This window comes from Geotrypetes seraphini, chromosome 8 (assembly GCF_902459505.1).
Source record: "Geotrypetes seraphini chromosome 8, aGeoSer1.1, whole genome shotgun sequence".
NCBI classification, from domain to species: Eukaryota; Metazoa; Chordata; class Amphibia; order Gymnophiona; family Dermophiidae; genus Geotrypetes; species Geotrypetes seraphini.
The window spans coordinates 131,368,698-131,394,845 of NC_047091.1; the positions used below are offsets into that span (position 1 = coordinate 131,368,698).

The 26,148-nt window shown below is 44.1% G+C and overlaps 2 protein-coding genes across 6 annotated transcripts in view; one reads left to right on the forward strand and one right to left on the reverse strand.

Annotated features, from left to right (window-relative positions):
• Nucleotides 1–25,988, reverse strand: GUCD1 (guanylyl cyclase domain containing 1). 2 transcript variants are annotated; one of them, XM_033955619.1, is made up of 6 exons: nt 25,730–25,988; nt 13,339–13,423; nt 12,949–13,114; nt 12,716–12,807; nt 2,844–3,085; nt 1–458 (listed from the first exon to the last, which is right to left on the reverse strand). In XM_033955619.1, the coding sequence occupies exons 1-6, from the start codon at nt 25,800–25,802 to the stop codon at nt 367–369; spliced, it is 750 nt and encodes a 249-aa protein (XP_033811510.1). In that variant the 5' UTR covers nt 25,803–25,988; the 3' UTR covers nt 1–366. The 2 variants fall into 2 exon arrangements, with proteins under 2 accessions (XP_033811510.1, XP_033811511.1); XM_033955620.1 differs by lacking the exon at nt 25,730–25,988 and adding an exon at nt 13,665–13,961.
• SNRPD3 (small nuclear ribonucleoprotein D3 polypeptide) overlaps nt 25,092–26,148 on the forward strand; it is a 9,626-nt gene continuing 8,569 nt past the window's right edge. Inside the window, exon 1 of one of the 4 annotated variants that reach the window (XM_033955624.1) lies at nt 25,092–25,202. The gene's annotated coding sequence lies outside the window, so the exon portion shown is untranslated. Of the gene's footprint in view, nt 25,203–25,257; nt 25,358–25,502; nt 25,969–26,148 lie in introns of those variants that run through there. The other 3 variants (XM_033955623.1, XM_033955622.1, XM_033955621.1) reach the window with 3 other exon arrangements.

A 26,148-nucleotide genomic window follows, 5' to 3' on the forward strand; every position in this document is an offset into this window, starting at 1 on the left:
TGATAAGACATCCAGCTTTTTCCTGGATTAGTTTATATATATAAAAAACAATTTACAACTTGACCCTTGCATTATAATGGAGAAGAAACAGCGTCTGTAAGGGTAGCAGAGTATCAAGAGGCAATTCTTTCTTCAGCCACTGCTGGTCACTATCTTCGGTATGAAATGTTGCCGTTTTGCCAGTGATGAACTTGCTCTGTGTTAATAAGTTACTAAAATGTTTTAACAGTAAGTGATAAAAAAAAGTTTTTCCACGTTACAGCGCACAAAGATGAGAGGAGAAACTGTCCCATGTGTCCTGAGAAGCGCTGCCAGCTGCTGTACCAACGCCACTGACCTGGAAGCAGCAGCAACCAAGCAGAGAGGTCAGCTATCCACATAGATGAAAAGAACATCCTCGTCCGTACCATAGCTCTGCCTGGCTTCCTCGAAGTTACTGATGCTGGTGCGGCACGTTCCTGAGGAGAAAGCATGCAAAGAAGTTGAGGCTATATGTAAATTCTAGATTATTAGATAAACCTCCTGTAACTCTGCATACACTTCCTGGTCTCTTACCTACAGCTTCCTCTGTCCCCACTTTTGAGTAACAGGATCGTTATCGGTACTCCCCTCAGAACCATCCTTCCTATCCTGCTATCTTGAACAATTTCAGAGTTCTGTGTTGAGTTCAGTTAATACAATCGTAATCTCTTTTAGAAGCTGCGACCATACCTCCTCTAATACTGTGACCTTATTTACTTACATAAAACACATTCTTTTATGTCCTGCCTCCATTCCCTGCATTAAGATTCATCATCTGTTCATGCCAAGCAAAAAAAAAAAAAAAAGCTTTTCTGCCTTCCGCTAGTCTTAAAAATTCTACTTTCTCCCTTTGGGTTTTCACCTTTCCTCTATCTAAAAAGATTCCTCTTTTTGCTATTGAGTAAGTAAATGTTCTCCTCTTTTGGGTCTGCCCAATCATTCTCCCCCTGGCTGTATTCTTTTTTTATCTAACCAAATTCATTTACTTTCTTGGAAAACCATATTGTCTTCTCATTTTCCCTCATTCCACAAAGCTCTCTCTCTTGCCTTTTCAAAAGTTCCCTTTTATTGTTGAGCAAAGTTCTTCCAGATCCAGCCACTCTCAGAATTCTACTAGGTCTCATTAACACTTGTTCATCCTAGAATCCAAGACTCAATTCTTAATATGGTTCAGCTCAGACTAGTATTTAATACTGAACCATGCTGTAGAATGTAGAGTAACTCTATAAAGGGACATCTATTTGAGCTTATTCTATAAGAAAAAGTAGATAACTACTTTCTTTCCTTTATACAATACCAGTTATACTGGGCATATACATTCATGATTAGGTGAGCTGGTGTAAATGCTTGCATCTAGATTACTGAACACATGTAAGTTTATAGTATTCTATAAGTTACATTTATAACTGTGCACCCTGCCAATGTCCACCTTCAAATTATGTGCCGTTGCTTTTTTCATAACTTTATTAAAGAACACCTGAGTTTACAAATGGGAGGGGGATGGGGAGGAGTGATCATAAGTAAGAATGCCATTGCATTGACATCATATTATAGAAAAGCATGTAGTCAGAATATTGGCATTAACACACGTGCCCACATATGTACACAGAGTCAGCATTCTGGTCATATACATGCATTCTTGGCATTTAAAATGGTGGTGCCTGCTTTATTCAGTTACTAAACTAAACTAAAACTTAGTTTTATAGACCGAGTCATCAACCAAGAGGAGCTCGACTTGGTTAACAATAATGTAATACATAATACATAAACTTGACAAGGAAAAGTAGACTGAAATAGTTAATTACTTCCTGAACATTCCCTTCCTCTTGAGATCAGTGCCAGATGAAGCAGACAGTATATAAGCTAACAAAGAATATAAGAAATGCTATACTGGGACAGACCGAAGGTTCATCAAGCTCAGTATCTTGTTTCCAATAGTCCCAAGTACCTACCTAGATCCCAAGAAGTAAAACAGATTTTATGCTGCTTATCCTAGGAAGACAACATAGTTTGAAAGGGTTATTTCCTCATATTACCCGGTGGTACCTCCTCCTCTTGTTCTTTTACTTTTTTCTTTTAATTATTCATGATTCTGATAGAGTATACTTAGCTTTTAGCCTTGCTATATATCCCCTCAACGCCCCTCAAAGCTAAGTATACTCTATCATAGAATCATGAATAATTAAAAGAAAAAAGTAAAAGAACAAGAGGAGGAGGAGGTACCACGGGGTAATATGAGGAAATAACCCTTTCAAACTATGTTGTTTGTAAGGCAATCTGATATCCCCAAGGACCTCTGATAAAAATTATTATAAAACTGCACCATATATTATTGCTGACTCTGTGACTGAGAGTGTGTGTCACGGATAGGAAGATTGTTACAGATATCCTAGGAAGAAGCAGTGGATTTCCCAAGCCATCTCAATAATGGCCTATGGACTTCTCTTTTAGGAAAATATCCAAATCTTTTTTAAACCCTGCTAAGTTAACTATTTCCACACATTCTTTGGCAATGAATTCCAGAGTTTAATTACAAGTTGTGTGAAGAAATATTTTCTCCAGTTTGTTTTAAATCTACTATTTAGTAGCTTCATCGCATGCCCCCCTAGTCTTAGTATTTTTGGAAAGAGTGAACCTCTATCATATCCCCCATGAGTTATCTCTTCCCAAGTTGAACAGCCCTAGCCGCATGAATCACCAGGACAGAAATGACAACTTTTAAGACTGAAACTTACACTGTCACTGTTACAAGAAACTAAACTGGTCTATGCTGTAAGGCTGTTACAAGGATGCGCATGGGAACTTTTCAAGCACATACTTACGATCTGCATAGGCAGGATTGTTATAGAAGATGCTCCCTGAGGATTTGTTGTAGCCACACAACACGATGAAATGGCCCTGATAGTCTGGACTTCTGCAGAAGCACTTCTGGCCGATGGGAAGGAAGCAGCAGTATTTAACTGGTCTGGAGCAGAGGTCGCACAGCAGTAGCACTGCATTCACCAAGACAATAGCAATGTGGCCACGGGCCAGATGCTGCTGTAGGTCCTGTACTGTCACTGTGCTGCAGAGAAGGAGGCGGAGAGGCAGCAAGTCTACCACTAAGCAAGCATATCTAAGTGAATAACCAGCCAGGAAAGTGTCTCAGTTAAATCCCTCCCTTCTGATCTACTTCTGAATCTACTCCAAATTTCAATGTTGCAGAACCTGTTACTGAAACTCACCAGGTCTAAGAAAAGAAAATGCCTTATTTCAAAAGTCAACCCCAAATTCAACCCAAGAGACAAACTCATATGCAAACTGCCTTCCCCATCTACCCATTTCTCCAACAACCCAACCATAGCTTCATCAAGACCCATGAAAGGTGGTGTGTCATGCTAGATTCTTCAATAGAATTTCTTCCTTTAGCTCAAGAAATGGAGAAAGTTCCCACCCAGGGTACCAGAATCAGATGACCTCCATGGCTCAGCTCTCCAGATTCTTCCTCAATATTAAGGAAATACTTCCTTAGAGAAAGGGTGGCAGTTGTATTGGAATGGCCTCCCAATTAAGGTGGTAGAGATAGTAGATGATTGGGTTAGGCAGATTGGATAGGCCATATGGTCTTCATCTGCTGTTGTTATTTTCTCTTTTTTAAACTATTTATATCTGCTGTCATTCTCTCCATTTCTATGTATTTATATAGAAGTATCAAGAAAACAACAACCACCACCCCCAAAGGAAATAAACCGATACCTTTTTTATTGGACTAACTCAATGCATTTTATGTTGAGCTTTCAAAGGTAACCCTTCTTGTATTATATGAAATGAGAGAAGTTAAAGGAGCAGGTATGAGAAGCTTGTCACTTTTATAGGAACTCAGCTGATACTAGCTAAAAGCTCAGAGCTGTGTAGCTACATTTTGCTGAATGGCTGGCTGCCCCAACAAGACATTTAAGCTGCATTTTCCCCATAGCAAATCACATCAGCAGCACACTTTAGAGAAAAGTCACTGCTATCAGTGACATCCAGCACTTAAACTCTCAGAGCCCGATGTCAAAACGGGAATGCAATGTTTCATTTAGACTGGTTTTAACATTGTACGGCTAATGCACAGAGGCTTTTGGCTGCTGCTTTACTGTGCATGGAAGCAGTGACTGGAAGTCCTATGCTAATGAGTTCAGTAGGATTAAAACAATTAGTGATACTCTCTAATGTACAGAGAAAAAGCAACCACCCTAGCAACTAAAATCTACTGACAGCTCTGGAGCTGCCAGTAGGTTTTTATTAGTCGTTAAGGCAGTGACTAACAGCTATGCTGCCGCTTCCCGAAAAAAGCCCACTTTAACCAACTAATGCAGCGTTTTTTCCAATCATTGGACAGCAGAGCGGGTTTGGCAACAGCTCAGCCCCATGCTCACTTGCACCCCAGGAAGCTGGATAGCGATCCTGGAGCATGCCCTGGGTGCTCTGCAGCTTCTGAAACAAATCCCAGCACAACAGGAAAAAAAACAACTGTTTACCCTCTCCCCTCCCCTGGATATGTGCACAAGGAATGTGCCTACTGCACAACTCTTGTGGGCATGCTACATGGACGTTTGGAGCCCTTTACCAACAAATGCTCAATACATAACAGTGTGCATATAATTTGCATATTTCCATGCTGTTAGTATTGAGCATTGGTAGCTAAAAAAATAAAAATATAAAAATATAAAAACCACCACCCCAGTGCTCCACCCAGTGTTTTACAGTGCTGGAGTTCTATGCATCTCCTCCTGAGCCACAACAATATTTCAGAAGAGATGGGGAATAAGCACTAGATTACAGGTTTCCAGGCAGCAGGTCAATGTTCAAAGTGATTCATATTTTACTCCACCCAAAAACTGGCTGGCTGAATATTGTCATAAGAACAGCCTTACTGGGTCAAACCAATGGTTCATCTATTCCAGTAGCTCGTCTTCACGGTGACCAATCTAGATCACTAGTACCTGGCAAAACCCAAAGAGTAGCAACATTTCATGCTACCGATTCAGGGCAAGCAGTGGCTTCCCCCATGTCTGTCTCCATAACAGACTATGGACTTTTCCTCCAGGAAACTGTCCAAACCTTTCTTAAAACCAGCTACGTTAACCACTCTTACCAGAACCTCTAGCAATGTGTCCCAAAGCTTAACTATTCTCCAAGCGAAAAAATATTTCCTCCTATTGGTTTTAAAAGTATTTCCCTGTAACTTCATTGAGCGTCCCCTAGTCTTTATAAGTTTTGAGATAAGGAGACTAGAACTGAATGCAATACTCAAGGTGATGTCATACCATGGAGTGATACAGAGGCAAATGTCATGTTAACCATCCCTTTTTTAATAATTTCTAGCATCTTGCTTGCTTTTTTGGCTGCCGCAACAGATTGGGCAGAAGGTTACAGCGTATTGTTTACAATAACACCCAGATCTTTTTCTTGGATGCTGACCTCCAAGGTGGACCCTAGCATCTGGTAACTATGATTTGGGTTATTCTTCCCAATGTCCACAACTTTGCATTTGTCCACATGAAATTCCATTTGTCATTTGAATGCCCAGTCTTTCAATTTCCTAAGGTCTGCATGCATTTTAACAACTTTGAACAGTTTAGCGCAGGGGATTGTATGCATGAGATCCATTTGCATACAATGGGAGGCAGTGCATGCAAATAGATCTCATGCATATTCATTGGAGAAATCCTGAAAACCTGACTGGATTCTGGCCCTCGTTGCCCACCCTTGGTTTAGCGTCTTCAGCAAATTTAAATCACCTCACTTATCATTCCAATTTCCAGATCATTTATAATTAAGTTAAATAGCACTGGTCCAAATACAAATCCCTGCGGCACTCCACTATTTACCCTCCTCCACTGAGAAAAATGGTTATTTAAACCTACCCTCTGTTTTCTAACCAATTCCTAATCCACAACTGAACATTGCCTCCTATTCCATGACTTTCAGGAGCCTCTCGTGAGGAACATTGTCAAAAGTTTTCTGAAAATCTAGATACACTATATCAATCGGCTCACCTTTATCCACATTTATTCACACCTTCAAAGAAGTCAAGCAAATTGGTGATGCAAGATCTCCCTTGGCTGAACCTATTCTGACTCTATCCTATTAAATCATATTTGTCCAAGTGTTTCACAATTTTATTTTTTAAAAATTGTTTCAAATAATTGTTTCTATTTTACCCATCACCGAAGCTTACTGGCCTGTAATTTCCTGGATCTCCCCTAGAACCTTTTTTTTTTAAAAAAAATAATTTATTTATTTATTTTTCTATAGCTCAGAACGGTTTACATAAATTTATTCAGGTATTCAAGCATTTTTCCCCTGTCTGTCCTAGCGGGCTCACAATCTATCTAATGTATCTGGGGCAATGGGGGGATTAAGTGACTTGCCCAGGGCCACAAGGAGCAGCGTGGGTTTGAACCCACAACCTCAGGGTGCTGAGGCTGTAACTTTAACCATTGCGCCACACTCTCCCTAGCAATGGCCACCCTCCAATCTTCAGATACTACAGACGATTTTGGCAACAGGTTACAGATCATTAACAGCAGGTCAACAATTTCATGTTTGAGATCTTTCAGTACCCTGGGATGTATACCATCCAGTATAATTGATTTATCACTTTCTAACTTGTCAGTTTGGTTTAGTACATCTGGTCTGGGCTTCCACGATGGTATTTTTAAATAACATCCACACCTGGTTTACAGTACCAACCTTTGCCACTGATCCTTTTAACTTCTTTTTAACCATTTACCTCATTTTATCGTCGTCACCCTTTTGAAAATTAAATGCCGCTACAGTAGATTTCTTTAGTGATGGTACTCCAGATATCAGTTCCAATCTTATCTACTCTATCCTTGCGATATAATTTGTACCCAGGTAACAGTGTCCCATTGATTATCCTCCTTCCATCAAGTCTCCAAAATGCCTATTATATCTACTGCATCATTCAGTACTATATACTCAACTCTCCTATATTTTAGGCTTCTAGCATTTGTATACAGACACTTCAAATTGTGTTTTCCCCTTGAATCTACAGCCTGCTGAGAAGATGACAGGGATAATTTGAGTTCTTTACTCTGCCTTCCTCTTAAACACTCCGGGCTTTCTTTCATCATTATTGGACCCTCTCTACTGGGACTCCCTAAATACCTTGTTTCAAAAATATCCTTCAAGGATACTCCACAATGAACCATCCACTCCTAGATGACAGAACAGCTTTTAAACTGAGATGGGGGGGAAGATGACAAATCTCCTTTTAAAACATTAGCTCCAGCAGCCTGGTTCCATCCCGGTTAAGGTGGAATCCATCCTTTTGGGATAAGCTCTCCCCTTTCCCAGAAGGTTGCCCAGTTCCTAACAAATCTAAATCCCTCATTCCTGCACCATCTCAACCATGCATTGAGACTTCAGAGCTCTACCTGCCTCTTGGGTCAAGCACGTGGAACTGGAAGCATTTCTGAAAATGCTACCCTGGAGGATCAGGATTTCAGCATTCTACCCAAAGAGCCTAAATATGGCTTCCAGAACCTCCCTCCCACATTCTATGTCACTGGTATCTACCAAGAGAGCCAGCACCTCCCCAGCACTATCTAAAATTCTATCTAAGAAATGTGCGAGGTGCGCCACCTTTGCACCAGGCAGGCAATGGACCAGGTGATCCTCATGCCCACCAGCCAACCAACCATCTACATGCCTAATGATCGAATCACCAACTACAACAACTGTTCTAACCCTTCCCTCTTGAGCAGAAGCACTTAGACACTTTCTCAGTGCAAGAGGAAATTGCATCCCCTGGTAGGCAGGATTATTTCCTACTTAACCAGCCGCAATCAAGGACAACACATGAAAGGAAAGCAACAATTGCAATGGATTGTATTTTCAAACCTTCACATATATGTGCCAAGCAAAAGCTGTTAACAAAAAAAATTAAAAAGGTTAACGCAACCCGCAACACTACACATTTTCATTCTGAAAATGAGTATAAAGGATGTAGGTAAAAGGTATGTATTTGTCTTGTGACAACGTGAACAGTGATAAAGGAGATTGAACTCCTCTCATATCAGGAAGGGCTAAAGAGGTTAGGGCTCTTCAGCTTGAAAGAGACGGCTGAGGTGAGATATGACCAAGCTCTACAAAATCCTGAGTGGTATAGAACAGGGTAAAATAATAATTTTTTTACTCTTTCAAACTCTGAGAGCCACATCCCTCTGCAGACGTACCAAGTCTGTGTACCAGGACTGCCTTGGCCAATCTGGAGCTACCAGGATCACTCGACCTGTGTGCGTTCTGACCCTCTGAAACACTCTGCCTATCACTGGCCACGGGAGGGAGGTGGGGGGTGAACACATATAGGAGTTCTTCCACAGCCCAGGCCTGGACTACTACATCCATTCCGACACTTCAGGGCTTATACCTTTGACTGAAGAAGCCTTCTTGTTGGATGCAGAGGCCATGAGGTCAAACGTTGGATGCCTTAGCACCTGACTATGCAGGTGAAAGCCCTCAGAGAGAGTGACCACTCCCCAGGATCCAAGGTCTGCTGACTTAGGAAGTCTGTCTGCACAGTCTCCACCCCAGCCACTTGAACTGCCAAGATGCCCAATAGATGGGCTTCTGCCCACCAGAAGAGAAGGCAACCTTCCAGGATCAGTGATGCACTCCTGGTGTCTCCTTACTGGTTTACGAGTACATAGGCTACTGCAGTTACATTGTTGAGAAGACTCGAACTGTCCTTTCTAGGGCGCTGCCCAGAGTTTGCAGAGCTAACCATAACACTCTCAGCTCCAAATATTAAATCGACCCCCACCTCTATAGCGGGTGTCCCTTGCAGTGAGCTCCACCTGCCAAAAAGGCTGGCATCCATCAGGACATCCACTGGGAGATGTGTAGTGGCATTCCTTTGTTTAAGGACTGAGGCTCCAGCCACCAATCCAGGCTGCTCCATGTCTTGCTCGACCATGACAGAAGGTGGTCCAGGGCATCCGTTTGTGGAGAGCACATTGAGAGGAGCCCAGGAAACATCTGCTGTGGCAACCATGGATCCCAGTAGTTGAAGATACTGCCAAGCTGAGGTCTTCAGGCTGCGAATCTCCCAAATTTGCCTCAAGAGCTTCATTTTGCTAGATTTTCTGGCACAAAAAATGCTCCAACTGAGCACTTAAGCCACCTCAAATATAAGGAGAGACAAAGCCATTTATATTGCTTTCTGTCAAAATTAGTGGATACTGAGGCAAATGAGGGCTTTTAAAATAAAATTGGGGAATCCAAGATAGGCACAAGAATTGCTATTGTGGAGGCTAAAATGGCTTATGGAAAAAAAAAGACAAAATCAAAAAATGCAGGGAAGGGGTTTGGAGAAATAGGGAACCTAAGCCCTAACAGTGCAAGGCCAGCCGAAGGGAGACTGTAGGAGCTGTGCCTAGTCCTGAGCACATGGTAGCAGAGTTCTGAGCACATGGCAGAACAGTGAGCGGAGAGTGTGCTAGCAGGAAGAAGCAGAGAGAGGAGCAGAGAAGGCGGTGCTAGCAGGGGAAGAGGCGAGAGCTAACTCCGCCCACCCCTGACATCATCAGCCAAACTCCCCCCATAAAAGGGGACGAGCCAACGGCGCGCAGCCGTTCGGCGCGCGGCAAAGGTGAGCAGCAAAGGCGCTCGCCTTAGCGAAAGCGCCTTTGCGAAGAGCCTTAAGAAGAGCCAAACTACATAAGACAACGATACCTTAGGGCAACAAGCGGACCTCTCAAACACACTATCCCTTCACCCTAATCGTACAGGCTCTCATACTAACTCACAGACAGCAACCCTCTCAGACATCTCAGTCTCTCAGACACCCTTATCTTTCAAACACTAGATACCCCAATCTTCCAACTCTCAGACACCCTAACTTTCAAAATCTCACACTTGCTCACAGACAGATTTTTCTAATTTTCCTAATTCTCTTCCTTACTGACAGGCAGACCTCAATTACAACTCAGCAATGGCAGGGAGGACAAGAAGCGCGAAGTCTACAATCAAGACCAGTATTCCAGTTGCTATGGGGATCCAGGAAGAGACCACGGACTGCGTGCAGAAGGAGGAAGACCCAGGACGGTGGACAGAGGTCTCTGTGCAGACCGAGACCATCCCCCAGAGCTACACTACAGTCTCTACACAGACAGAGGAGGCTGCGCAGCTGGATGGAGATCTCATGCAGGAACTAAAGAGCCTCAGGGAGGAGGTGATACGCCTGAGAAGCATCCGAGAGGACGAGGCCTACATCGACGGAGTCGTCCAGGAGCTGTCCCAAATCACCGAGCAGGGCCATGGTGAGACCTCATCTGGAGTACTGTGTGCAATTCTGGAGGCCACATTACAGTAAAGATGTGCACAGAATTGAATCAGTTCAATAGACGGCCACCAGGATGATCTCGGGGCTCAAGGGTCTCTCGTACGAAGAGAGACTGAACAAATTGCAGCTCTACACTCTTGAGGAACGTAGGGAGAGGGGAGACATGATCGAAACATTTAAGTACCTCACGGGACGTGTCGAAGTGGAAGATGATATTTTCTTTCTCAAGGGACCCTCGACCACAAGAGGGCACCCGCTCAAACTCAGGGGCGGAAAATTTCATGGCGACACCAGAAAGTATTTCTTCACAGAGAGTGGTTGATCATTGGAACAAGCTTCCAGTGCAGGTGATCGAGGCAGACAGCGTGCCAGACTTTAAGAATAAATGGAATACCCATGTGGGATCCCTATGAGGGTCAAGATAAGGAAATTGGGTCATTAGGGCATAGACAGGGGGTGGGTAAGCAGAGTGGGCAGACTTGATGGGCTGTAGCCCTTTTCTACCGTCATCTTCTATGTTTCTATGTAACCTCAAAAACCTTCAAAATTGAGGCCCCTCTCCCCCTCCAATTTTCCCCTTAGGCTGCAATAGCCTCACTCACTGTGCCATGCTGTAGCTGTATAGAAAAGCCTCAGATCAGAGGCGAAAGAAGATTTCTGCCTCAAACAAGCCTGGAGTCCAACTGATGGCTTGTTTTATTGGACTGCCACAGGACCCACTCAGTCTGCACTCAAGTCAACTACAGACAGAACCTGGAGCAAGATTACTTCCAAGGATACGGACCCTGAGCTCAGAGAACTACCGATACACACTGGCCACACAGGAGTCATGCAAGGCATGTGCCTGCAGGCTACAACTAAGAGTCTATTTTCTCATAGCCAGAGATGCCCTAGGGCAAGGGTAGGCAATTCCAGTCCTCAAAAGCCGGAGACAGGTCAGGTTTTCAGGATATTCACAATAGAGAATGAGACGGTGACAAAATTCATCACCTTTCCCATCCCCGTGGATAACTGCGGGAAACCATCTTCATGTCATTCTTTAAGGAGAGAGGGAAGAATCAGAGTATGAATGGCCACAACCACTGACCCGCAAGCTTTGCTTTGAAGAATGCTGGTGTAGAAGGATTGAGGTTGAAACAGACACTAGAAAATGACATGAGATTATTTCCCGCGGTTATCCGCGGGGACGGGAACGGTGATGAATTTTGTCGTGTCATTCTCTAATTCACAATGAATATGTATGAGATGGATATGCATGCACTGCCTCCTTGAGATGCAAATCTATCTCATGCATATTTATTGTGGATATCCTGAAAACCTGACCTGGCTCTGGCTCTCGAGGACCGGAATTGCCTACCCCTGCCCTAGGGTGACCGGGATCCTCTGCGGCACCAAAAGCCTCCGATCGGCTCTGACTGGATAATTTAAAAAAACCTGAAAAAATAGATTAAACTAAAGCAGAACAGACAGGTTCCCTACTCCTCGCTTGTAGAGAGTAAGACTAAAGGGGAGGAGCTTAAACAAGAGTGATGGGAGGTGGAGCATGAAAACCCCCAGCCTGCATTGTAGTTTTGTGAGCTGTGCTGCTTGTTTGTAGCCTCTTAAAAAAGTCTGTGACTTATGTTTTTATATTTAAGACAGCCAAGGATCCTATAAGACCCTTGAGGAAGGCATTTTTATTTTGCCAAAACATGGCCCATGTTGGGTCGTTTTTATTGTATACATTATTTGGTTTCTATCCTGTGGGCCATTTGTGACTGTATACATCCTTTGAGGATTGTTTATATGATGTTTGATTTTAAGTTATTTGGATGCTTATTAAACAACAAATTGGTACATCTGATCTTCTGCTCCACAATCTTTTGTTGTTTTGGAGCATGAAAACAAACAATGGGCTCTCCACAACCCTCACAACTAGTGGGGGCTAAAACCCAATGGTCAAGACCACCAGTCCTGTTGCACAAGAAATACCTTTAAAACAAATAGGAAGAAATATTTTTACATTCAATGAATAGTTAAGCTCTGGAACTTGTTGCTGGAGGATGTGGTGACAGCAGTTAATGTAGCTGGGCTAAAAAATGGTTTGGATAGATTCCTGGAGAAACAGTCCAAGGTCTGCTATTGAGACAGACCTGGGAAGAAGTCGCTATTTGCCCTGGGATCGGTAGCATAGAATGCTGTTACTATTTGTGTTTCTGCCAGGTACTTGTGACCTGGAATGGCCACTTTTGGAAACAGGATACTGAGCTAAATGAACCATTGGTCTGACCCAATATGTTCTTATGTAAAGCAACATTGTATGTCAGATGTCTGACCTCAGTCTTAGCTAATGGTATGAAGGGAAAAAAACCATCTCACCATTTCTCCACTAGCACTCCACAGGCTTTTGCTTGTGCAAATAATTGGTTCACTCTGTCCTCCTCAGTGTCAAAATGTTTCCTATAGAAAGACTAAGGAAAGAGAATAAGTTTACCATTATCCATTACCACACCTCAGCACAACTAATTCAGAGTAAGTAACGTGATAATTACATCAGGACAGAAACAGAGTGATAAAAACCAGGAAGACAACATAGCCTTTCTTTGTCTGACCTGATTCTTGTAGCCCTTGTCCACACCAAGTGTCTGAGTGCACAGTTTGTGCTTTACTCCGAAGTGGTACATCAGATAAGCCAGATCAATAGTCCAAATACTCTTACTGAGGTGCAAGTCCTCCAGGGCCGTCTGAAACTCCTCTTCACTCAGCTGATTCAAGTACCTGAGAGAAAGGAACCAGATGCAACCATCAAAACCACTCCTGTAACAGAGCCAGTCCTAAGGAAATGCCACTAAAATCCAGTTTGGCTCAAGCAAATATGCAGTGTAGATTACTTCACACACACAAAAAAAATCAGGTCCATCTTTATATAATCTCTTGTGTTAGGAAGGTGCCTCATATTGACAGCAGCTTTACAACAATAATTCAAAAGGAGTGGCACTCACTGCAGAACCATCCTTGCACAGGCCAGGCCACAATCCCAGTGGTACAGCTGTTGAATCACCGGCACCTTCAACTGGATGTGCTCATCTGTAAAGACAAAAAAAACCCCAACACCCCAATGTGACATAAGAGGAAACGCATCCTCAACAACTGAAGGGTCAATACTTGTTGCACGGTCTTATGGGGACAGTATTGATGTCTGGTTGCAGAACAGGCTCAGAGGTCAGTGCAATGTCCCCTCTCCTTCCAGTTAGCAGAAGGCAGGCTCAGGGATCGGTACTAGTTACCCCCCGGCTCTCACAGGACAGCCTCAGGGGCTGTAACTGACCTGCTGGTCTCTGGCCGGGTGGCTCCTCTTCTTTGTCGGGTTCTCTAGGGCTCTTCATGTCCTCGTGCTCAGTCCGGGTCAGAGCGGAAGCTAGAATTCAGAAACGGTTTGGAGCTTAAGGACGAGATCACAGGCGCTCCCTCATGCCGCTAAGAACCGGGTCTGCCTTCCCAAGTCCCGGTGTGCCACAGCGACTGTACTCTCGCAGTAAATGTAAATAAGAGCGCCCTGCCCAATACCGCCGCCTAACGTCATGGGAGGGCTCTTACGCCTGCCTGACGTCGTTCCGTCGAGGGGCGGGCCACACACGACTTCTAGTTGGGTGAAATCAGAAGCCTTTTGCCGGGGGCGGGGAATACCAACAATCTCCCCTCGTTCATTAGGGCGGTTTCCCCAGTATCCTCGAGAGTATGTCCCAATATCCCCAAATTCCAGCTATCTCCTCCAATAAAAATGTTATTCAATTAGCCAATGCCCTAACTTTAAAGCAGCTGTTTTCGCAGCCGTTTTGGGTCCAAAAGGGCTGAAGGAGAGCCGACAAATTTCTTCCTACTTGGGGCCATGAATGATGCCAACAAAAGAGCTTCGCCATATTCATTCCTACCAGAACAGTTGGGATCATACAATGCAGAACACAGATGAATCCTATAAATATACGACCACAAACTAAAAGTCTTAATATACAGAACTGAGACCCATGATGCCAGACTGCATGTAGTACACCACCAAAGAAAGAGAGAGAAATGCATTTCTTCCTGAACAGTGCAAAATATAAACAGCAGATGTAAATTCTCAAAACCCACATATTTCTATCACTGAACTGAAAAAAAATCATTTTTTTCCCTACCTTTATTGTCTGGTGATTTATTTTTCTAATCATCTTTTCCTAGGCTCTGGCTGCACTTCCTTCTGTCTATGCTCTTAACTGTTTCCAGGACCTTCTTATCTATTTGCTGTTTTTTCTCTTCTTCACTTTCTGTCCTACATCCATCTTTCACATTTACTTTTTAACATTCCATTTTCTGCCTTTTTCTCAATCTGTCTACTTTTCCATGTCTACCCCTCCTCTTCATCCATGTGCACCATCTCCTCCCTCTCTCTGCCCTTCCCCTTTCTTCCACAACTTTCTTCCTGCAGAGGTCTGGCATCCAGTGGGTACCAAGGGGGTTAGAGTGGGGGGAGCGATGCACTCAAGGTACAACCTATAAGGGGGTGCTCTGAGAGCCAGTGTTGTGAACTTCTTTCAGTATGGCAGTGTTCACAATTCACTGTTCTGCCGGCATCAGGTCTTCTTCTCTAATGGGTCCTGCCTTCACGGAAACAGGATGTGGGCAGGACCTGGCAGAGAAGAAGGCCTGAAGCCAGCAAAAGCTGCGAGTTGTGAAGGCTGCCCTGGCAACGGGGGGGGGGGGGGGGGGAGTGCTGCACCTAATTGGGGAGAAAGAGGGAGGGGGAAGACCAGGGAAAGGAGAGGAAAAAGAGATGCAATACAGTGGGGATCCCTGCCAATCATATCACAGGTGCAATATTCCACAAGTGGAGAATTCTGCATAAATTCTTTGTGCAGTTGTACAGAATCCCTCTAAGAGTACCAACCAAAAGGATAGCAACTGGGTATCAAGAGGTGATCATATCTGATGATTCAAAGGTAGTAAACAGTATGACAAGCAGTGACCAGTAAAGGCTACCAAATTTTGGTTGGCAGAAACCGAAACACTTCACCCCAATCTGCAATCTCTCTCTGTCCCCTCCTTTGAGCCACCTGACAACAGAAAACACATACCACCCCCTCTGTTTTGAGGGAAAATAATAATAATAATAATTTTATTTCTTAATAATAATAATTTTATTTCTTGTATACCGCTATACTGTGAGGTTCAAAGCGGTTTACAGTAAATACAGAAGAGATGCAATTAAGTAAGATTAATTAAAATGAAGAAAAAGTACTTAAAGTTCCCTGACTGTCCCAAAGGCTCACAATCTTGCTAAAGTACTTGAGAAAAATAAATTAATTAGGCTAGAAACATAGAATAGAAGAAGGCAGGAGAAACAGTACATAGGAAAATTAATTTAGAATACATTATATAGGAGTTTTTTTTTCGGGTTGATGCATGCCCTCTCCCCCCAGCAGAGACTTAGCTCCCCCTCAGAGCCTTCTAACCTCCTGTGGGCTCTCCCTGGGTCTACTTTAGCAACCTCTGGTAGTTTAGAACTGTCTTGAAGATCCTGGAAAAAACAGTGTTAACTCAATTACATTCCTTCATTGACAAACACCCTATCTATCTTCCAATCTGAATTCAGGAAATTCCACAGTACTGAAACCATCCTTGACATCGCCAACAACTGCTGGAAACTTGACAAGGGTAATGATGTCCTTCTGGTGCTGCTGGATCTCAGCACAGCGTTTGAAAATATTGACCATTCTCTCCTCATTGAGCAGCTCTCTGAAATTGGTATCCGAGACATTGCAGTACAATTGTTCTCTTTCCTGAATAACAGGTCCCAAAGCATTCTACTCAACAACATGCTGATCAAATACGGTGTTCTGCAGTGGGCTCTGCTATCTTCCCTATGATTCAGTCTCTACGTTAGACCTGTCCTAGACATAGCCTACAAATATCAAATACAGATTCACTCCTTCGCAGATGACATCCAACTATACCTACTGCTAGGAGAAGCCCATGATGCCCAGATTGCGAAACTCCTAAACTGCCTTTCGGAAATCAAAAACTGGATGTCTGTCAACAAATTACAACTAAATGCCTCCAAGATGGAACTCCTTTGGATCCACAAAGAACACTGCAACTGCACCCGTCCCTCGCTGCGATAGGACTTGACTACTATAACTGCAAAAGACCAGGCGTACAGCCCAGGAATACTCCTCGACTGCAACCTGTCGCTTTTCAACCATGGTGGCAGTTTATTTGGCTGACAGGGCTTGGCATCCCCACCAGCAAAAGTAAAAAGGCATTCAGGAGGGAACCAGAGCTCAGTTTGGAGGGAGGCAGATCCCTAAGGCCCCCTTTGGCTGCTTTAATAACTGGCTTCCAAAGGTCTTAAAAATTTAACAAATGGCTCTTGTAAGATACTGCAGTCAGTTCCAGTTCAATTTATTTTGTTGTTTCGTCAGTTCAAGCACACCACTGCATTGGGCCCTGGTAAATTAGAACAGGTGGGACTGTTTTGATTTCTACATAACATAAAAACATAAGCAGTGCCTCTGCTGGGTCAGACCAGAGGTCCATCATGCTCAGCAGTCCGCTCACGCAGTGGCCCATCAGGTCCAGGACCTGTATAGTAATCCTCTATACCCTTCTATCCCCTTTTCCTTCAGGAAATTGTCCAATCCCTTCTTGAACCCCAATACCGTACTCTGTCCTATCACACCTTCTGGAAACGCATTCCACGTGTCCACCACCCTTTGGGTGAAGAAGAACTTCCTAGCACTGGTTCTGAATCTGTCCCCTCTTAATTTTTCCGAATGGCCTCTCGTTCTTGTAGTTTTCGAAAGTTTGAAGAATCTGTCCCTCTCCACTTTCTCTATGCCCTTCATGATCTTGTAAGTCTCTATCATGTCCCCTCTAAGTCTCCGCTTCTCCAGGGATAAGAGCCCCAGTTTCTCCAATCTTTCAGCGTATGAAAGGTTTTCCATACCTTTTATCAATCGTGTTGCTCTTTTCTGAACCCTCTCGAGTATCGCCATATCCTTCTTAAGATACGGCGACCAATATTGTACACAGTACTCCAGATGCGGGCGCACCATCGCCCGATACAACGGCAGGATAACTTCTTTTGTTCTAGTTGTAATACCTTTCTTGATAGTACCTAGCATTCCATTCGTCTTCTTAGCAGCCACTGCACACTGTGCCGATGGCTTCATTGTCTTGTCCACTATTACCCCCAAGTCCTTTTCTTGAGTACTCTCACCATTAACAGCCCTCCCATCGTATAGCTGTACTTCGGGTTTCTGTTTCCTACTTGCAAGATTTTACATTTCTCTACATTGAACTTCATCTGCTATCTCATTGCTCACTCTCCTAGCCTGTTCAGGTCCCTTTGTAAATCTTTGCAGTCCTCTTTAGTCGTAACTCCACTAAATAGCTTGGTGTCGTCTGCGAATTTTATTACTTCGTTACTTCGTTTATAAATACACCAGTCTTTAAGCCTTACATTAACGGGTGCTAGAATAGATGTGTGTCTCTGTATTTTTTTTTCTCTCCTTGGCTGCTTTCTGTCTGTCTGTCTATCTTTCTTTCTGTCTCTCTCTTTCTTCGGCTGTCCGCCACCACCCCTTGCCTGCTCCCCCTGTCCAGCAGTAGCCCTTCTCCCTTCCTTTTACCTCCCCCTTGCCCATGTCCAGCAGTAGGCCTCCCTTCCTGTTACCTCCCCCCTGTCTAACAGCATCTCTTTCCTGCTCCCCCTGACCAGCAGCAGGCCTCCCTGCCTGTTACCACCACCCTGTCCAGCAGCACCTCTTTCCTGCTCCTCCTGTACTGCAGCACCACTTACCTGCTCCCCCTGTCCAACATCTGGCTGTTTAGAAGAGGAGGGCAGACAGAAGAGCAGCAGAGGGCCTTACAGTGCTCCCTGGCTGTGGATAGGTCTGCCGCTGCCTGGAGGAGCTGAAGAGCAGGGATGCCCACGCTTAGAGGGTGCTCGGGTGTGTGAGAAGCTGTTTTGTGGGCTAGTGTGTGTGAGGAGCAGCCTGGGATCGCAAGAAATGCCCAACGTTCTGTTGCTGACCGTTTAGTTCTGTGCCAGAGGTATTTTTAAGTTTAAAGCTGCCACCGCGGTTCCTCTCCTGATCCCCACCTGCATCGGAAGCCTTCTCCGACACAGGTGCGGCTCGTGAGAGGAGCCACAGCGGCGGCTTTGAACTTAAAAATAACTTCGGCCATAACTTACCGCTGATCTTAAAAATTACTTCGGTGAGAACATTCTTGGGGTCCGCAAGTGTGGTGCCGTTTTTCCTCCCAAGCTCATAGAACCGTAAGTGCGCATGCGCACTCCTGCCTGCCACGGACATACGGATCACGGAACACGCAGGTAGGAGTGCGCATGTACGCTTAGCTTTTTTTTTATAGTAGATTGAACAGCAGTGGTCTGCGTACCGACCCCTGCGGAACACCACTTGTGACCCTCCTCCTGTCCGAGTAGAAGCCCTTCACTCCTACCCTTTGCTTTCTACCTGCCAACCAATTTTTGATCCATCTATGTACATCTCCTTCCATGGTTCTTCAGTTTCCATAGCAGGTGTTCATGGGATTCCTTGTCAAAGGCTTTTTGGAAATCTACGTATACAATGTCTATGGGGTCCCCTTTGTCCATCCGTTTATTAAGTCTTTCAAAGAAGTGCAATAAGTTCGTTAGGCACGATCTTCCCTTGCAGAAGCCATGTTGGCTTGTTTTCATAAGTTTATTCCTTTCTAGATGCTCATCGATGCTGTCTTTTATCAGCGCTTCCGCCATTTTTCCAGGAATCGAAGTCAAACTTACCGGTCTGTAGTTCCCCGGGTCACCTCTCAATCCTTTTTTAAAGATGGGCGTAACATTAGCTATCTTCCAATCCTCCGGGATCATGCCTGTTTTCAGGGATAGATTACAAACCTGCTGTAGTAGTTCCGCTATTTCCTTCTTTATTTCTTTCAATACCCTAGGGTGGATTCCGTCTGGGCCTGGAGATTTGTCAGTTTTTAATCTATCTATCTGCTTGTGTACATCTTCAAGGCTTACCTCCATGGATGTTAGTTTTTCTGCTTGATCTCCTTAAAGATTTTTTCAGGTTCCGGCACGTTGGATGTGTCCTCTTTTGTAAATACTGACGAGAAGAACTTGTTTAGTCTATCCGCCACTTCTTTTTCCTCCTTCACCACTCCTTTCCTATCTCCGTCATCCAGCGGTCCCACCTTCTCCCTTGCTGGCTGCTTCCCTTTAACATATCTGAAGAACGGTCTGAAATTTCGTGCTTCCCTGGCTAGCCTCTCTTCATATTCTCTTTTTGCTCTTCTAACCACGAGGCGACATTCTTTTTGATGCTTCCTGTGCTCTTTCCAGTTCTCCTGGGTTTTGTCCTTTTTCCATTCCCAGAATTAATTCTTCTTGTTTCCTATCGCTTTCTTCACATCTTTAGTTATCCACGCCGGGTCTTTTGTTCGGCTCTTTTTGCACCCTTTTCTAAATCTGGGGATATACAGATTTTGTGCCTCGCTCACCGTGTCCTTGAATAAAGACCAGGCTTGCTCTACAGTCTGTTATTTCTTTGAGCTGTTCCTAAGTTTCTTCCTTACCATTACTCTCATCGCTTCGTAGTTTCATTTCTTGAAGTTAAAAGTTGTCGCTGTGGTTCTCTTTCCCTTTGATATTCCCTACTTCAACTTTGAACTTGATCATATTGTGATCGCTGTTTCCCAACGGTCCCACTACTTCCATTTCCTTTGCAGATCCTCTTAGTCCATTAAGGATTAGATCCAGAGTGGCATTCCCTCTCGTCAGTTCTCTTACATGCTGGTCCATGAAGCAGTCCTGTATAACCTCTAGAAATCTGGTCTCCCTAGCGCATTGTGAGTTTCCAAGACTCCAGTCTATCCCGGGATAGTTGAAGTCTCCCATAAAATGTAAATAAACTTGGGTTATTTCCCCATAGTTGCATGCTGCTGCAGAAGGAATCCGCTCCAAACTTTTCACTCAGTCTCTGTTGTACTTCACTGGGTTCTCTCGCTCCACCTATAGTTAGTACCCAAGCACTGAGAGCCACCCAACACATGTGAAGTAGAGGTACCTGTAGCAACAGGCTTAAACCAACTGTTCTGCTCAAGAATTAACTTAACAGGAATGTGAACTGCCAACACAGGCTTCAAAGGAGCTCAGAAACTGCTCCCAAATAAAACTAAAATATATATACAAATCCTTCCCAGCCCCCAAGAGCTTACAGTCATCCAAGAATCAGCTTGGAGAAGCATAAACAGACGAAAACAGTAGACAGGTGCAGTTAGGGTGTCTAGAATGTTTCACCTATCTACTGCATGAGCATCAGATGGCTCTTCCTGAAGTTGACAATCCAGCCCAGATTTTCCAGCACCTCAAGCAAGGTCAAAATTGGAGACCCAGTTTTCACATGTAAGCTGCCATGACAACCATCACCTTGGTGAAGGTACGGGCACTGTCGCAGAGCCGAGAATTGGTAATGCTGTTCCAAATAATGAAACTGCAAAAAATTGTGGTGGACCGGAATATAGGAAATGTGCAAATATGCTTCTGTGAGATCCAGAGAGGCAAGAAATTCTCCTGGGGCCACTACTGCAATGAATGAATGCACGGCCTCCATTCAAAAGCGTGGAACCTTGAGAGCCGCATTCACGAGCTGAAGATCCAGAAAAGGCCTTCAATCTTCTGAGCCTTTCTTGGGCACAAGAAAGTATATAGAGTTTACTCCATAGCTTGAATATCCTGCCAGCACTGAATGGTAGCTTGAACCTTGAGTGCTTTGACTGGTGACATGTAGGAGAGTCCACAAACCAATATGGCAGAGCCTGGGCAAATTCCAGCTTGTAGCCTGACCGAAGAAAATCCAAGACCCGCTTGTCGGACGTAATGTGTATCTAGGTGGGAAGAAAGACTGAGAGCCAGCCCTATATCTGAAGAGGAGCGTCCCTTGGCCTGATGCCATTGTGCCTCTTCAGCAGGGGGTGAAGAACTGGAGGTAGAAGGCTGGGAATGCCTATAGCCATTATACCGTCATCGGTAGCCCTGTGAAAATATCTGCGACGTGGCACTTGCATACGGTTGGGATTGCTGTGAGCTACGAAATTAAAACAGTCTGTGTCCGTATTTGGCCATTTGGTTGAGGATAGTCTGGGGAGGGCTTTGATGGCTGGGATGGTTTAGATGGGCTGGAGTGAGTTTTGACAAGAGACTTCAGTAGATGGAATCTAAGCACAGTACTGAGCAGAGCTTTGCGGTCTGGCCCAGAAATAACTAAGAGGGAAAATTTAAATTAAATCAGTAATTTAAAGAGTGGGTAAGGTTGGGCAGACTGGATGGACTATTTGGGTCTTTATCTGCTGTCATCTACTATGTTACTATGTTAGAGGGTCTGGGTCTGCTATCAGGCAGAGTCTTAGGGCGACAATCTATCCCAGAATCCATGAGGTTGTCCAGACCTTTGTCAAACAATAACTGCTCCTGAAATGGCAGTCTAGCCAAAGTAGCCTTGGAAGTGGAATTACCAGCCTACTGTCTGAACCAAAGCATTCTGCGGACAGAGATGGATTACGCTGGTTCTGAGATTCAGATCTCAAAAATTCTGAAAAAGTGTCTGACTCCTGGGGCATAGAGTCACCCTAAGGTGACTAAAATTTACATTTCATAGACTGTGAAGTGTCCGCAGCCTGGCGGACAGAATTACCAGCCGTGCCGAGCCCTGAAGGCCACCCTACTGGGCTAGCTGAGCATTTGGTCACTTGCTTCAGCAGGGTAGAGGCTAAGCTGGATGCTGTGGCCTCCCCCTCGGCTGTGCCACGCAGCCTGTGGCTCAAGAACACTTTGAAAACGCTAAATATGTGCAATCCTGGCAAGAATCCACAAGAAGAGAGCTTAAGGATTTCATTCCAGCAGGTTTCTAGGCAAAGTTTGCAGTTTTGAAGAAGCAGGGATCTTAAAAAAAAAAAATAATAAAAATTGCTAAAAATCCAAGATGGCCAACGTCAAAAGATTTGCACCAAAATCGCAATATTTTTTCACACTTCCCAAACTCTAAAAATGGCGATTGTAGGATTTTTCAGGAGGGGGAACATAGGGGACCTTTGAGAAACACTCAAAACCCCGCTTTTCCAACCTCCCCTGATTCCTCTTACAGGCTGTCAGTCTGTGTACTCAATATAACCTGACAGGATCTGTGCTGTAGCCTACTTTCAGCTCTCTTACAGTAGCTGGATGAGAAAATTCACTGCCACAATGCTGGGAATGGTTCTATAAAGCTGATCTTCAGGCTTCCAGTCAGACTCCTATGTCTGATTACACCTCCACTCTTGCGGACCAACAGATGTGCTCCAGAATGGGCAGAGGCACGAAGATGCAGCCAGCACTGTGCAAAACACCACTATGCCTCCTAAGGGCACCTAACAGCTTGCGCTTGATCCCTGCTTAACAGAAGGTGAGACCACATCAAGGACGGCCCTGAGCTCTAGAGAAAACTATGCAGGCTGGCTAACAGGTATCCAGTGGGATTGGTCTGTCAGCTACAGACTGAAATCTGTGAATTCTCAAGCAGGCAGAGCTTAAAATTCGCTCCAAGCACCAAATTACCCAAAAAAGGTACAAAATTATACCAAATTAAAAATAATAAAATGGGGAGAGCAGAACAAACACTCCTGCAGGCATGTGTGCAGAAGGAAAGAACTATAGATGGAGCTAGAGAACCCAGTGAAATACAGCAGAGGCAGAGTGATAAATCCAGAGTGGATTCCTTCTGCCTCAGCATGTGGCTATGGAGAAATAACCCATCTGTCTAGAATGTCTCACATATTGCACTGGAAAGAAGTATTAAGTACTAGCTGATGACCCGGCGTTGCACGGGTATTTAATTATAGCAATAACACAGTAAATGGATAGAAATAAAGATACTTTATAGTGGTGAATGAAATTATTTTTTTACAGCTTTATAAAAAGTACAATAATCAAATTATAATGTGAAATATTTGACAAAATTAATACAATACAACTAACACAAAACTTGATTATAAACAACAATTTTAGTTTCACCTCCAGGAGCAAGAACATATAAATTCTTGGGTGAACCCACCCTTCATCAAGCAACATAGAGTTGTCAATGGGAAAAACAGGGGGATCTTAAATCCACTCCACAGTATGTAATAGTCTGTCCCTGTGATTTGTTGATTGTGATAGAGAATGCAAGTCTCACTGGAATTTGCAATCTCTTAAACTGAAAAGGAAGATCTGTTGGAATAAGTGGAATCCAAAAGTTTCAGTATTGATTTAAACAACTCAATATGTGGAAACTCAGGTTGAAAAGAAACTCCATGTAGTTTGTTCCCGGTTCAGAATGGAACCTGTGTTCCTAGTTCAGGATATGTGAGTACTCATGTAATGTAATAACATTATGAACTGGGGTGCATGAAGGAAACAGTTACAAACACAGTTAGAACATACAAACTCTATATGTATGGTGTCCGTGGTAGAATAGAAACGATGTCCCTAGTGGTTATAGTGTCATAGAAAGTGTTTTATAGTTGGAATTACAGTGTGAATGGCAGCTTTTTACATTTTTTCCATTGACATGAATGGGTGAAATAAGATTTTCTGTTTGTAGCTCCGTCCACGTGTGCAGGTGGGCCGCGAGACCCCCAGAACATATCACCCCAGGTAGTGAGGGATCTGCATACCAAGTTACGTTCAAATCGATCAAGTCGTTTTTTAATTACTGTGAGAATGGCAGCTTTTTACATTTTTTCCATTGACATGAATGGGTGAAATCCGATTTTATGTTTGTAGCTCCGCCCATGTGTGCAGGTGGGCCGCGAGACCCCGAGAACATATCACCCCAGGTAGTGAGGGATCTGCATACCAAGTTACGTTCAAATCGGTCAAGTCGTTTTTGAATTACTGTGAGAATGGCAGCTTTTTACATTTTTTCCATTGACATGAATGGGTGAAATGTGAATTTCTGTTTGTAGCTCCGCCCACGTGTGCAGGTGGGCCGCGAGACCCCCAGAACATATCACCCCAGGTAGTGAGGGATCTGCATACCAAGTTTCGTTCAAATCGGTCAAGCCGTTTTTGAATTACTGTGAGAATGGCAGCTTTTTACATTTTTTCCATTGACATGAATGGGTGAAATCTGATTTTCTGTTTGTAGCTCCGCCCACGTGTGCAGGTGGGCTGCGAGACCCCCAGAACATATCATCCCAGGTAGTGAGGGATCTGCATACCAAGTTTCGTTCAAATCGGTCAAGCCGTTTTTGAATTACTGTGAGAATGGCAGCTTTTTACATTTTTTCCATTGACATGAATGGGTGAAATCTGATTTTCTGTTTGTAGCTCCGCCCACGTGTGCAGGTGGGCTGCGAGACCCCCAGAACATATCATCCCAGGTAGTGAGGGATCTGCATACCAAGTTTCGTTCAAATCGGTCAAGCCGTTTTTGCGTGATCGCGACACATACATACCTCCGATTTTATATATATAGATTGGGAAATAGAGAATTGCAATCCCTTCACTGTGTAAAACAGTGGACTCGCGGCCCACAGGCCACATGTGGCCTGCCAGGTACTATTTTGAGGCCCTCGGTATTATAAAGAATAATTCTTTTGGAAAACTTGAGCCTTAAGTGTCCGGCGGTCGCTGTAACCTCACACAAGTGCTTTCCTATGTCTGTAAGCGATTGTGAGGTGGAGCAGCTCCCGATTGGTGAGGCCTGACTTTAGTGCAGGAAGAGGCGGTCGGAGCATACCGCGAGTGATTTCCTTAACTTAAAATACCGCGAATGACTGGGACCGCAAATCGCCGACCGCAAATGACCAAGTGAGCACTGTAATTAAATTGTAATGTAATTGCATCACATCACCACTAGAGGGTTTTACATAGAGCAGCACTGTCTGATTAAATGCCGCTGAAAATTGACTCCTCTGTGCTGGCCAGGAGGAATTCTGGGCTGGATGGACCATTGGTCTGACCCAGTAAGGCTATGTTATTATTACCTGGTTACTGTATATTGTTTTGAATGTCGATACCTAAGATATTTAAGTTTGTTGGGAAGGAGCATGTCAGCTCTCATAAAACACCATGGATTAGATGAAAACTAGTTAGAAACGGGTTAAGAGTCAGTTCAAATATTCAAACAGAACACCTTTGGTTTATGAAATATGCTCATTGGAAAACTACTGTTTTGAACTGGCTATTTAATTGAATTTTTATTCTTTTCTAACAAACTTTCATTCAATCAAATGCGTTTTATGAAAGCTGCTCTGCTCATTACCATAAGCTTTTTCCACCTAGTCTAATAAATTGCCTTTTGGCTGAGACAAAGGCACTTCGACCTTCATTCCCACCTGTGTGGCTAGAGATAGAGTTACTGCAGTCCGGAACGCTATTGCGTACGATCCTATCCCCGTCGGACACCATTCCTGGGGCACTATCATCGAGGCGAGCAAAGGGTAAGCCTGTTTCCGTATCCTCTCAGCGGGGCACGCTGGGATAGGGAGGACGTCTTTGGGACGGTGAGCTGGAGGCACGCGCCGGAAACACGAGCGAGAAAGGCGGCTCGATTTAGTGGATACGCGGGAAGAAGGTTTGTGGGGAGCGGCCCGTTTTCCCTGTTTTATCCTCTTCCATATATCGTCCGCCCTTTGATCCCAACTCCCGTTTTTTTATACCCTCCTCCATTTACTTCCATCTCCTCCCCCCACACCCCCTTCTGCAATTCAAACTCTCCTTCCCTTGCCGCCTTTTCTGTTCTGCGATTGCAATT

Excerpts from the sequence above, each read along its gene's own strand:
- GUCD1 (XM_033955619.1), bottom strand. The coding sequence starts at position 25,802 with ATGGTGTCCGACGGGGATAGGATCGTACGCAATAGCGTTCCGGACTGC. Across the intron at positions 13,115-13,338 it reads TGTGCAAGGATGGTTCTGCA|GTACTTGAATCAGCTGAGTG; the intron begins GTGAGTGCCACT and ends CCTTTCTCTCAG. Across the intron at positions 459-2,843 it reads CAATCCTGCCTATGCAGATC|GAACGTGCCGCACCAGCATC; the intron begins GTAAGTATGTGC and ends CTTTCTCCTCAG.